Source organism: Rana temporaria, chromosome 2, assembly GCF_905171775.1.
Source record: "Rana temporaria chromosome 2, aRanTem1.1, whole genome shotgun sequence".
Lineage (NCBI taxonomy): Eukaryota > Metazoa > Chordata > Amphibia > Anura > Ranidae > Rana > Rana temporaria.
The window spans coordinates 103,237,839-103,252,405 of NC_053490.1; the positions used below are offsets into that span (position 1 = coordinate 103,237,839).

General features: G+C 48.9%; 1 protein-coding gene across 1 annotated transcript in view; it reads left to right on the forward strand.

The window, feature by feature from the left end:
• Positions 1-14,567, forward strand: part of CSAD (cysteine sulfinic acid decarboxylase) — a 95,766-nt gene that overhangs the window by 65,398 nt on the left and 15,801 nt on the right. The window contains 2 exon segments of the mRNA XM_040340639.1: positions 269-333; positions 869-950. Of these exon segments, the coding sequence (XP_040196573.1) occupies positions 269-333; positions 869-950 (147 nt within the window).

A 14,567-nucleotide genomic window follows, 5' to 3' on the forward strand; every position in this document is an offset into this window, starting at 1 on the left:
AACCTTGGCACGCCTGATGTTTTGCAACTCTATTTCCCATGATGTTCATGCACTCTGCAGTGTACTGGAGCATCATGGGAAATGGAGTTCCAAAACATCTGGGGTGCCAAGGTTCGCCATCACTGGTCTAGGGTGGTGGTGGGGAAAGGGCTTCTTTTTTACTGACCATTTTAATTCTGTTTAATGGTTAATTGTATCAAAACTATTGTGTTGAGTAAATAAATGATTCAGTTATTAAAGTTCTGATAAATGTATTACAATCCAACAGGCTGCCTGGGGAGGTAGTGCCCTTTTATCCAACCGCCATAGGCAGCTCCTTAACGGAATTGAAAGGTAAGTAGAGAGATTAATATTGCAACCTTCATGCAGACTGTTACTAAAATCTTTTTATTAAACAAACGGATGGACTGTGCAAAAACTGCTTATGGCGAGTCCACAAAGGAACTCTAATAAAGAAGTATTTGTAAATAGACAACATGTGTATATACTGTAGTTAAATAAATTGGGTTTGCAAAATGTCTGGTATTTTAGGGTCACAGGCATTGGGAGGCCTGTAAGCTTGACCAGGGTGAGAAAGGCAATGTGGAGCCTTTACAAAGTGCCAATAACAGGTTTCTGATAGCATTGGTTACTAATGAGGTATGTTTGTATGTGTTTTGTCTGTGCAGAGTGCATTATTATTTTCTAATACTACTGTACAGATTATCCATTTTTATAAGTAAAAGAACTATAGTTCATGGCTACAGATTTGTTGAAGACAATGCAATCATGAAGAATACCTTCTTTGAATGGATTGTTTAATCCCCGATAACGCTTACTATATTAATGGTAATGATTTTACTTTAAATGATTTTTAATTTTGTTACAGAGCAAATTCTGTAACCTGGAATCCTCATAAACTGCTAGGTGCTGGTTTGCAGTGTTCTGCTTTTCTGCTCCGAGACACAACGGTAAGTTGTCAGAAGAGAACATTGCTTTTTTTTGGCCCCTTTATTTATATAATGGGTGTCCAACTTGCGGCCCATCGGCCGCACGCGGGACATAACAGCTATGACTGAGGTCTAATACAAAATCGTAAACTTACTTATAAATGTAATTTTTTGTTTTCAGAATTTGTTGTAAAAATTAGTTTACACTTAGTGTTAAAAATACCAAGTATGTTATACTTACCTGCTCTGTGCAGTGGTTTTACACAAAGCAGCCCATATCCTCTTCTCGGGTGCCTCTTAAGTGCACATGGCTCCTCCCTTCCTTTTAGTGCCTTCACATCAAACAGCTTGCTATGGGGGCACCCAAGCCGAGCCATGGTTCCCTTTGTCCATTCAGACATGGAGCCTCAGCCTGGCTCTGCCCACTTTTTATCCTTATTGGCTGACTGACTTTGATTGACAGCAGAAGGAGCCAATGGTGCTGCATTGCTGTCTCAGCCAATGAGGAGGGGAGTCCTGGGCAGCTAGAATGCATTAAAATAAAAAAACCTTCTGCCTTTACAACCACTTTAACGAACACATGCGACAAAAGAAAGATTTTTACTAGACTTTTCTAAGTTTCATCTTCCCAAATTTAAATATCCCACACTTCACAATCACGCCTTATTCATGTCATCACGTTTCGGCAGCACCTATATTTGTGAGCAACTGTTTTCAAGAATGAAGCACACAAAGGGAAAAATTTGAACTAAAATATCTGATCAGCATCTGGTGCTCATCTGCACAAAAGAGCGAGAGTGCTGTTTGGAGAAGTGTGCAGGTGAGCGTATTGGATTGCTGGAGACCCAGGGTGCTGTGTTGTGTGTGAGGGCAGATTTCCAACTCTCACATGTGCTGCTGGCAAATTATATTTTATATGCATTACTGCAGTACATAGCTATAAGAGCGGCACATTTACTAGGGATGAGCCGAACAACCCCCCCCCCCCCTTGTTCGGTTCGCACCAGAACCTTCGACACAGACCGAATGTTCGCGCGAACATTTAGAGCCCCACTAACGTCTATGGGACTCGAACGTTCGAATTCAAAATTGCTAATTTTAAAGCCTAATATGCAAGTTATTGTCGGAAAACGGGTTTGAGAACCCGGGTCTTGTCCCAGGGAACATGTATCAATGGAAAAAAAGTTTTAAAAACAGTCGTTTTTACTGGAGCAGTGATTTTAATGATGCTTAACCACTTAAGGACCGCCTCCTGCACATATACGTCGGCAGAATGGCACGGCTGGGCACAAGCACGTATATATACGTCCTGTACTTGTACCCAGCCGTGGGTCGCGGCTGGGTCCGGGACTGCGGGTCCCGTGGACCCGATCGCCGCTCGAGTGCGGCGATCGGTCCCCGGAGCTGAAGAACGGGGAGAGCCGTGTGTAAACACGGCTTCCCCGTGCTTCACTGTGGCGGCGTATCGATCACGTCATCCCCTTTATAGGGGAGACACGATCGATGACGTCACACCTACAGCCACACCCCCCTACAGTTGTAAACACTCACAAAGTGAAGCCTAACTCCTTCAGCGCCCCCTGTGGTTAACTCCCAAACTGCAACTGTCATTTTCACAATAAAGAATGCAATTTAAATGCATTTTTTGCTGTGAAAATGACAATGGTCCCAAAAATGTGTCAAAATTGTCCGAAGTGTCCTCCATAATGTCGCAGTCATGAAAAAAATCGCTGATCGCTGCCATTAGTAGTAAAAAAAATAAAAAAAATAAAAATGCAATAAAACTATCCCCTATTTTGTAAACGCTATAAATTTTGCGCAAACCAACCGATAAACGATTATTGCGATTTTTTTTTACCAAAAATAGGTAGAAGAATACGTATCGGCCTAAACTGAGGGGAAAAAAATTATATATGTTTTTGGGGGATATTTATTATAGCAAAAAGTAAAAAATATTGCATTTTTTTCAAAATTGTCGCTCTATTTTTGTTTATAGCGCAAAAACTAAAAACCGCAGATGTGATCAAATACCACCAAAAGAAAGCTCTATTTGTGGGGAAAAAAGGACGCCAATTTTGTTTGGGAGCCACGTCGCACGACCGCGCAATTGTCTGTTAAAGCGACGCAGTCCCGAACTGTAAAAACACCTTGGGTCTTTAGCCAGCATATTGGTCCGGGGCTTAAGTGGTTAAAGTGAAAAAAAATGACAAATTCCTTTAAATACCGTACCTGCTGGGTGTCTATAGTATGCCTGTGAAGTGGCACATGTTTTGAACTGTCCATATACAAAATTAGATTACTATAAGAAAAAAGTAATTTAAAACTGCTTGCGGCCTAAATGTAATGTCTGGTCCCTGCAATATGGATGAAAATCATTGAGAAAAATAGCATGGGTTTCCCCCAACTCCCCCCAGGTCATTACAAGCCCCTTTGGCCCTATATACTTTGAACAGCAGTATATAGGCGGTGCAAACAAGACAGGGGCTGTAGGTTTGTTGTTAAGTAGAATCTGTTTGTAATTGTGAACTAGTACTTTTTTAAAGTGTAGCTCCAGCCATAAAATCTATTTTTAAGCTTTTCTGAAAACATAGAGAAGGGTTATCACCCCTGTAACATTTGTTTTGCTGTCTGTGTGCATCTGTTCAGAAGATTGCAATTCACTTTCTGTCCCAATGACAAAAGATTTTTTGAAAATGTGGGTTTTTTAGTGAAACAAGGATTGGTAATAAAGCATCAGTGGACAGGAGACACCTCTTATAGAAGAGAATTTCCCTTCCTAGGGGTAGATTTCCTCTAACTTCCTGTTGTCTCCTTCCATTTGCAAGTAGGAGTCGTTTGTAAGTTGTATGTTTGAAAGTAGGTGCCTGCCGTATATACTCTGCATAAATTTGGGCCCTGGGTGTTGGTGTTGCCACAACACTGTAAGCCCTCACAGTTAGTCTTGGTGGGCGCTGGAACGCCCTGCTGTGTGAACTATTATATTAAGAACTGTAATTACATGCCATTGTTGAACAGTGGTAGAAAAATTGGGCCTTTGGTGCTGGTGCCACAACACTGTAAGTCCACACAGTTACTCTTGGTGGGCGCAGGAATGGGCCTGCTGTGAAATATTAGATCAAGAATTGTAATTACATGCCCCTGTTGAACAGCGGCTGAAAAATTGGGCCTTTGTTGGTGGTGGTGGTGGTGGTGCTGGTGCCACAACTCTGTAAGCCCTCACAGTTACTCTTGGTGGACACAGGAATGGGCCCTGCTTTGAAATATTAGATCAAGAATTGCAATTACATGCCCCTGTTGAACAGGGGCAAGAAAATTGGGCCTTTGTTGGTGGTTGCAACCCCTCACAGATACTCTAGTTGGAGCGCAGGAATGAGCCCGCTGCAAAGTATTGCATCAAAAATTGTAATTACACGCCCCTTTTAAACAGGGGCAGAAAAATTGTGCCTTAGGCACTGGTGCTGGTGCCCAGAACCAAAAATGTTCTTACAAGCTATCAGCATGATCATTGAGGAGGAAAAGGATAGTCACTCAGCATAACAGGATAGTCACTCAGCATCAGCATAGGCAGTATTGAAGAGATCTGACATTTCAAAAAAAATGATTCAGTTACATCAGCATCAGGTGCTTGGTGCTTTTAAGAAGGTCAGTCGATCGACCGAGTCGGTGGAGAGGCGCACCCTGTGATCAGTTACAAATCCTCCAGCAGCACTGAATGTGCGTTCTGAAAGAACGCTGGATGCAGGACAAGCCAGTAGCTCAATTGCGTACTGTGCAAGCCCTGGCCAGTGATCCATCCTCAAGACCCAGTAAGCCAGAGGATTTTCGGTGGGAAAGGTGTCCAAGTCTGATCTTGCCCCTAGGTATTCCTGCACCATATAAAACAGATGCTGGTGATGGTTGCTGGAACCGGTCATACCTTGGGGCTGCGGACTAAAAAATTGTCAGATGCCCACCTTCTCCACCGCTCCTTCTGTGACTGACCGAAGCCTCAGCAACACGTTGTCCAGGACCAGGATTTTGTAACCTCCCAGTATCTGGGAACGCGTTGCACAGACCTTTCTGCAAGGCCTCCCGAAGATGTTTCATCTTCTGCTCCCTCTGTGCCGGCAAGATAAGGTTGCCAGCCAGTAATGATCCCTCTCCTTGATAGCACGAATACGAGAATCCTACCGCAGGCTTTGCAGGATCAGGGAGGCCATACAACGTAGGTTTGCTGAGGCATTCGGTACGGAGTCCTCTGGGTCACATGATCCGCAGCCACCTTGTCCCAGCCACATACAAGTCCATGGGTTCCTTGGGACTGTAATTGATCCCTTGAAGACTGCTGCTGATGCTGAGTGCTAGGCTCCACCTCCATGCTAACACAATCCTCCTCCTCCTCCTCGTCCTCTTCCTGTGTGATAGGCGGGCAAGCAGGAACACTGTCTAGATAAAGGGGGCCTTGAGAGGTAAGGAAGTCCTCCTCTTCCTCCCTCTGTTCTGCCTCAAGGGCCCTGTCAATTATTCCATGCAGCATGTGCTCCAACAGGTGAATAAGAGAGACAGTCTCACTGATGCATGCACTGTCACTGCTCACCATCCTCGTGGCCTCCTCAAATGGTGACAAGACAGTGCATGCATCCCTGATCATGGCCCAATGGCGTGGGGGAAAAAACTAAGCTCCCCTGACCCTGTCCTGCTGCAATATTGGCACAGATACTCATTGATGGTCCTCTGCCGCATGTGCAGCCACTGCAGCATGGCCAACGTAGAGTTCCACCAGGTCATGGCATGTCACAGATTAGACGGTTCTTGGGCAGGTTGTATTCCCTTTGGAGGTCTGCCAGCCGAGCACTGGCATTATATGACCGTCGGAAATGCACACAGACTTTACTGGCCTGCTTCAGGACATCCTGTAAGCCCGGGTACCTGCCCAAGAACCGCTGAACCACCAAGTTAAGGACATGAGCAAAACAGAGCACATGGGTCAGTTGTCCCTGTCGCAGGGCAAAGAGGAGGTTGGTGCCATTGTCGCAAACCACCATTCCTGGCTTAAGCTGGCGTGGTGTCAACCACCTCTGAGCCTGCCCCTGCAGAGCTGACAGAACCTCTGCCCCAGTGTGGCTTCTGTCCCCCAAGCACAAAAGCTCAAGCACCGCATGGCATCTCTTTGCCTGCATTCCTGCGTAGCCCCTTGAACGCCTATGGAGCACCGCTGGTTCCGAGGACACATCAGCACAGGAAGAGGCCACAGAGGAAGAAGAAGAGGAGGTGGTGGAGGAGAGAGGTGTGTCACAACCAGTAGTAGCATTTTGGAGGCGTGGTGGCGGAACAACCTCCAACACTACTGTACCTTGTCCTGCGTCCTTCCCAGCTGCCAGAGTCACCCAATGCGCCGTGAAAGATAGGTAACGTCCCTGTCCATGCCTGCTGGACCATAAGTCAGCGGTAATATGCACCTTACCACTGACCGCCCTGTCCAGTGAGGCATGGACATTGCCTTCCACATGGCGGTAGAGAGCCGGAATCGCCTTCCATGAGAAAAAGTGGCGTTTGGGAACTTGCCACTGAGGTTCCGCACATTCCACAAACTCACGGAAGGAGGCAGAATCTACCAACTGAAAAGGCAGCAATTGAAGTGCTAGCAATTTAGCTAAGCTAACATTCAACCGCTGGGCATGTGGATGGCTGGGAGAGAACTTCGGCGCTGCAGAAGCTGGGGCTGGGAAATTTGCCTGGTACAATCTGCCATCGGTGTACCGATAGTAGATTGCCCGCAAGTACTTGGCTGTGACACACCTAATTCTACAACTTCAGTCCTATGAGTGCAAGCTTCAGAGAGGACTGAGGGTATAGTGGGGTTGGAGATCCCAGCTGATGACGAGCAAGGAGAGGTCCGCTTTGTTCTTTGGTGTGGGTCTTTGAGGTACGCTTGCCAACAAACTGCATGGCAGGTCGACATATATCTGGTCAAGCATGTGGTGCCCAAGCAGGTGATGTTTTGGCCACGCGAGAAAGGCTTGAGACATATGTTGCAAATAGAAGCGGTGCGATCTGATGCACTCGTCTCAAAAAAGGCCCACACCAAAGAACTTTTGGAATAACGCTGAGAGACAGCAGCGCCCTGCACATGCGTAGCTCTGCGTTGTGATGCAGTCGATGTGCTGCCCTTAAGCTGGCCCCTGGAGGGCATCCTGCCTTGTTGGAGATGTGCCTGTGCCTCCTCCTCCTCCTCTCTCCTATCAGGCACCCACGTAGAGTCAGTTACCTTATCATCCCCTCCCTCCTCATCACTGTAGAAAACCCGGCAGTATGCTGCAGCTGGGGGAACATGACTGCCAGATTGCTGTCCTTCTTGGGCACCCCCTTTCTCTGGGCTCACGTTACTGCCTTCCTCTAGCTGTGTACCATCGTCGGAGCCTTCAAAACGCTGCGCATCCTCATGCAGCATGTACCCAACACTGTGGTCAAACAGTTCGGGGGACTCCTCAGGAGGACATGGTGGGGCTAGTGAAGGAGTGACTGATGCCATAGAGCAGAGGGAAGAGGCTGCCTTGGCAGCTGCTTTGCCAGACAAAGTAGCCTGAGCCTGGGTGAGAGAGGATAAGGAGGATGAAGACGGCTTGGTCATCCACTCTACCAAGTCTTTGGCATGTTGCGGCTCAACGCGGCCAGCTGCCGAAAAAAGGACGAGTGTGTCCCACGGCCACGTGCTGATGAGGATGCACCGTGTCCATGACCAGCACTGTTGCCTCTAGACGCAGAGCCTGCTTGCCCTCTTATCGTCTCGTGACTCTCTGCCTCTCTGTGTTGTCCTTCCAGACATACTAATGGCCTGCACACTGCAGAGGACCACTTAGCTTTAGGTACACACTGCAGAGACACACAGGCAGTACACACACCTCGTAGCTTTAGGTGCAAACTGCAGAGGACACAGGCAGTACACACCATGTAGCTTTAGGTGCACACTGCAGAGAACACAGGCAGTACACACACCACGTAGCTGTAGGTGCAAACTGCAGAGGACACGGGCAGTACACACCATGTAGCTTTAGGTGCAAATTGCAGAGATCACGGGCAGTACACACCACGTAGCTTTAGGTGCAAACTGCAGAGGACACAGGCAGTACACACCACGTAGCTTTAGGTGCAAACTGCAGCGGACAGAGGCAGTACACACCACGTAGCTTTAGGTGCAAACTGCAGAGGACACGGGCAGTACACACCACGTAGCTTTAGGTGCAAACTGCAGAGGACACAGGCAGTACACACCACGTAGCTTTAGGTGCAAACTGCAGAGGACACGGGCAGTACACACCACGTAGCTTTAGGTGCAAACTGCAGAGGACACGGGCAGTACACACCAGGTAGCTTTAGGTACAAACTGCAGAGGACACGGGCAGTACACACCACGTAGCTTTAGGTACAAACTGCAGAGGACACGGGCAGTACACACCACGTAGCTTTAGGTACAAACTGCAGAGGACACGGGCAGTATACACCATGTAGCTTTAGGTGCAAACTGCAGAGGACACAGGCAGTACACACCACGTAGCTTTAGGTGCACACTGCAGAGGACACAGGCAGTACACACACCACTTAGCATTAGGTGCAAACTGCAGAGGAGACAGGCAGTACACAGCACGTAGCTTTAGGTGCAAACTGCAGAGGACATGGGCAGTACACACCACGTAGCTTTAGGTGCACACTGCAGAGGACACAGGCAGTACACACCACGTAGCTTTAAGTGCAAACTGCAGAGGACACGGGCAGTACACACACCACGTAGCTTTAGGTGCACACTGCAGAGGACACAGGCAGTACACCACGTGAGAATACTGCAGCTAGCACAATCACCTGCCTGCCAGTAAATTAGGAAGAGCGGATCTAGCTATACTACACAGTGTATAAATATATATACAACACCTGGGATGCATATATATCCTCTACACACTGTAACTTTAACTGACTAGCCTGCCTGCTCTATCTACCCACAAAAAATTACACTCTCTCTCTCTCTCTCTCTCTCTCTCTCTCTCTATCTCTCTCTTAACCTCCGCAACACACTACACAAGGCCGACCTGCCGACCTGCAGGCCTGCAGGCCTTTTATAGTGTGGGGCGTGTACTAAACCCCCTGAGCCATAATTTGCCAAAGCTTCGGCCAATTATGGCTCTCCGTTGTTTGCAAGCTGTGATTGGCCAAGCATGCGGGTCATAGTGCATGCTTGGCCAATCATCAGCCAGCAATGCACTCCAATGCCCACTCGAGTTTGGCGCGAACGGCCCATAACGTTCGTTATTCAATGAACGATCGAACATACGATGTTCGAGTCGAATACGAAGCTCATCCCTAATATTTACTACTGTTTACTTAAACACTGCAGCTTTACTGACATACAGTAATGAATTAGGAGGGTTCATTTTGACTTTAAAGTGGATTTTTGTTCTTAATTAAATGGCAGCCCAGATATTATTTAAAGAGAACCTTTGGTCATTAAAAAATAGTTAAAAGTCAGCAGCTACAAATACTCTAAAAGGAACCTTACCTGTACAGGGATCCAGCGCTGTCCTCACCCGAGCCAGATCTTAGCTGGTACTCCCTAGTGTCGCCATGTGGATTTGGGGACGCCAGCTGTATCTCATTGTGACTTCACGGACGGTTTTCCATTACGTATGCACGAACTGCGCTGCGCACTTTGAATGCTCCAGCAGCCTTCTGGGACCAGTGAAGTGTCCCAGGAGGCTGCTGGTGGGAAGGGGGGGCCTAGGCAATCCAAGTTGAAGTGGGAGCCGGTACCTGTCAAAACTAGAGGGGGTATAAAAAACGGAAAATTGTATACTCACCTTTCCGTAATTTTCCTTTCCTGACGCATCTTCATGGCAGCACACACACTGGGTTGTGACTCCGCCCCCACAACCTGACAGGATTGGTTAGCTATAAAATCCAAAGGGGAGACACCCGGCACTATTCTCCGTATATATCATCATTTGAACAATCGGGTGGGCAGCTGTGTGCTGCCATGAAGATGCGTCAGGAAAGGAAAATTACGGAAAGGTGAGTATACAATTTTCAGTTTTCCTGACGCATTCATGGCAGCACACACTGGGAAATAACTCGCCAGTCGGGAGGGTTCAATGCAAAAGAATTGGCTCTAATGATAGATCGGCCAAATTCGGCTGTAGCCAAGAGAGCGGCGTCTACCCTGTAGTGGGAGATAAAGGTATGCCTGGAAGACCAGGTTGCTGCTCTACAGATAGTCTCTGAAGAAACGCCACAATATGCTGCCCAGGAGGTTGCCACTGCCCTGGTTGAGTGTGCCCTGATGCCTTCCGGAATCTCCAGTTGCTGAGTGGAATACGCTTTTCCGATAGCCTTAACTAGCCAAGAGGCGATGGTACGGGAAGTGGCTGCCTGGCCTCGTCTGGCTCCGTGAGGTATAATTAGGAGGGCGTCTGTTGACCGAAGATGGTTAGTAGCCGACAGATATCTGGAAATTGTAGACTTAATGTCCAAGGCATGAGGCTCGCCACTCTCGTTAGAAAGGCATGGCAAGACGATGTCCTGGCCGTAGTGGAAGGCCGAAGTGACTTTTGGAAGGAAACGATCTGAAGGCCTCAGTATCACCCTGTCGGACAAAAAGACTAGGTAAGGTTCCTTATACATGAGAGCTTGTAACTCCGATACTCTCCTTGCGGAGGCAATGGCAATGAGGAAGGACAACTTTATGGTTAGGTCCCATAGGGAAATTGAGTTAAGAGGGAAGAATGGTGGTTTGGAGAGTGCTTCGAGAACCACCGAAAGATCCCAAGCCGGAAAGGATGGTTTCCTGGGAGGTCTGATTTTAATGCATGCCTTCATAAACTGGATAATTAAAGGATGCAAAGCCCATCTGGTGCCAGTCTTGGCGGACAGAGCGGAGACCTGTACCTTTAGGGTGCTCAAATTTAGGCCTTTGTCAACTCCTGTTTGAAGGAACTCCAGGATCTGGTAAGGATCAGGCGAGATGGGATCCCAACCTTTAAGTTGCGCCAACTGGGCGAATCTTTCCCAAATCCTGGCGTAGATGGTGTTTGTGGTGATCTTCCTGGCTTGCATTAAAGTTGTTATAACCGCCTGGGAACACCCCTGTTCTCTTAGTCTAGTCCTCTCAACCTCCAGGCTGTCAGATGGAGCCTGTCTGGAGCCGGATGGAGGAACCGACCTTGGTGTAGGAGGTCTGCTGATACTGATAGGTGTATAGGAGGTCGGGTATTGAGCTGTAGGAGCGTCGTAAACCACGGCCTCCTTGGCCAGAAGGGTACCACTGTGATTACTGTGGCCGATGATCTCCGGAGACGGGACAGGAACCTCGCTATTAGAGGAGTTGGGGGGAAGATGTACCCCAAATTGAAGTCCCATGGGTGCAGAAGGCAATCTGTCCCCTCTGCTGTCGGAAAGGGTACTCTGGAAAGAAATCTTGAGCATTTGGCATTTGCTGGTGTTGCTGCCAGGTCGATCTCCGGAACCCCCCATGCCTTCGTCAGAATGGAGAACTCCTGAGGGTTCAGAGACCACTCGTTGTTCGATAGAAGTTCCCTGCTCAGGAAGTCGGCTAGCGTGTTCTGTGCTGCTGGAACATAAACTGCTCTTAGGTTCAGAAGATGTACCTGAGACCACTCTATTATGGGGTGAACTTCCGCTAGAAGTGTGTGGCTTCGGGTACCGCCCTGCCTCTGGATGTAGGCCACCGCCACCTTGTTGTCCATCCGGATTAGGACGCTCCTTCCTTGAAGCAGAGGTGCAAAGGCCAAGAGGGCCTGAAATGCCGCTCGGAGTTCCAGTATGTTTGATACTGTGCCCCGAGCAGGGAAGTGCCACTGTCCCTGGGCTGTCTGATCCAGGTAGTGAGCCCCCCAACCTCTCTCGCTGGCATCCGATGTCACTATCTCCGGATCTGGAGGAACTATGGGCTTGAATCTTCTGAGGTTGGGAGGGTGAGTCCACCACCAAAGAGAGTGCCTGACTTGGCTGGAGATTCTGATGGGTTGGTGCATTGAGGCTCCGTCCCATTGTTTGAGAAAAGCGTTCTGTAAGGTTCTCATGTGCCATTGGGACCATTTTATCATGGGTATGGTTGATGACATAGAGCCCAGCATGCTGAGGCAGGTTCTGGATGACGTGCGTCTGGAGGATAGTAGATTCCGCACTTTCCGTGCTAAAGGTTCCACCTTTTCCAAGGGCAGCTGTACCATGTTCTGTTTCGTGTCTAATTCTGCCCCCAGAAATATCATAACCTGTGAGGGCTGAAGGCTGCTCTTCCGCCAGTTGATTAACCAGCCAAATTTCTGGAGGGTCGAGATTAGGATCTCCCGCTGGAGGAGTAAAGTCTCCCGATCTCCTGCTAAGAGCAGGATATCGTCCAAGTAGTGATGTACTCGCAACCCTCTCTCCCTGAGAAGTGCTATGAGAGGGAGAAGGACCTTTGTGAATGTCCTGGGAGCCGAAGAGATGCCGAATGGTAGGCATCGAAACTGGAAGTGATGTTGGCCAATGGCGAAACGTAGAAATTTCTGGAATGCGGGATGAATTGGCACATGGAGGTAGGCGTCTGATAAATCGATTGACAGCATCCAATCTCCCAGATTCACTGCCAGAAGAATGGACTGGAGACTCTCCATTTTGAAAGCTTCTATTTGAACTCTCTTGTTGAGCCGTTTGAGGTCCAGCACGGGCCGTAGATCCCCAGATTTTTTTCGCACCAAAAATAGAGGGGAATAAAATCCCCTGCCCCTTTGGTGCGAAGGAACCTCCACGACAGCTTCTTTCTGAATTAATTCTGAGACATATTGAGTGAGTAGCTTCCTCTTGTCTAGGGAAGACGGTATCTTGGTGGGTTGGAAGATAGCGTGAGGCAATGCCCCCATAAAGTTCCACTTGTGGCCATGTTTTATGGTGGAGAGAGTCCATGGGTCCTTTATGTGCTCTGACCATACTTGGGCGAAACTCCTGAGCCTGGCGCCCACCTGAGCTGGGTGGGCAGGCAAGACTTCAAAAGGATTTCTGCTGGTCCCCTGTGGTAACGGCCTTGGTCTTCTGACCCCTTGCAAAGGGAGGGCGAGTAGGTCTCCAATCCTCCTGAACTCCCTGCCGGGGCGATAGGATCTGGCATCTCTGTACCTCTCAGGCAGATTACGCCTGAAGGTTTAGGGCCCTTCTGAGGTTTGGGTCTCCTGTCGGAGGGGATAAGCCCCGACTTTCCCCCAGTGACCTCCTTGGAGATCGCCGAGTCCAGTTTCGCGCCGAACAGGTTCGTGCCATCGTACGGTATCTAGCACCAGTTAGATTTGGAAGCTGTGTCGGCGACCCAGGGCTTCAGCCATAAGGCTCTGCGGGGCCATCACTGAGGCTAACATAGACCTAGCCGAGGAGGAGAGAATGCCATCTACTGCAGCCCCTGCCACAAAGTCGCCTGCTAGCCTGATCTCTTGTAAAGTGGATAACACGTCCCCCTGGTCAGTACCTTCTAGGAGGGTCTTCTCAGCGTTGGCTGCCCATGAGGAAATGGCCTTGGCAGACAGCCGCTGTGGCAATAGCTGGTCTACATGCTCCCCCTGCCGTAGAGTATGACTTCTCTCAGCTCCAGGTCGATCTTACGGTCGAGGACATCTCGGAATGAGACTGCGTCCTCTATCGGCAAGTGACGTGCCTGCAAGCCGCATCAATTAGAGACGAATCTACAACGGGAGCGTTGATGAGGGAAGAGACCTTAGACTCCTTCAGAGGGTACAACTTAGAGAGCTTATTGGACAGACCAGGCCGCTTATCCGGCTTCTCCATTCCTCCTTAATAAGGTCCTCCAACTCTTCGATTGAAGGGAAACAATTCGGGATCCCTCCTTAACTCGGGGAAGTATTTCCCAACCTTCAGTGGTTCCGCTGCGGGTTCTTCCCAGCCTATAGCCTCCTTGACAGAGCGAGCAAAAGGTTCGATCAACCCAAAGTCAATTCCAGACACCAGCTCACGTTCCTCGTGATCGGAATGGGTCTCTGCTGGCTGGGCATACAACCCGGAAGCGGATGACGTGCCTGGGATGGGGTCATCACAGGCCAGAGGAGCCGTGGTCCAGATTGATTCCCGCACTGACTCCCTTATGAGATCTGTAGCCACTCTGGCATCCGCCTCCTTCTCTCTGGTTGCTTCATTGAAGCAGGTGCGACAAGCGAGTTTTCCTGGCAATGCAGTAGCACCGCACACCCAGCAAGCGTTTGCTGCAGGACGGGTATGGTAATGCTTGCGGTTCGGTGAGGGTGACCGTCTGCGGTGAGACCGGCTATGACGGGAGCGGCTGCGTCGTGATCGGCTATGTCTCGATCGGTGATAGCGGGAGGATGATCTTGATCGACTTCTGCGGGACCTCCTGCTTGATGCATGTCTGGATCTCTCCCTGCGCCGCGGGCTTGCGTCTTTAGGCCTGATGGGACTGCAAAAAAAGCAGTGTTTAGTGGTCGGCTCTCTTTTGTCTCTTCACTACTTACCTAATTTCTTATGTCGGCCTCCATACCTTGTCTGTTGGTAGTGGTCTGCGAGGGCAGTGGACTCCATGAAGTAGCAGAACAGCAGCAGATGGTAAAGCTGAAGGAAAGTAAAAATATAGTTTAAAAACAGAATCAGTGAAAA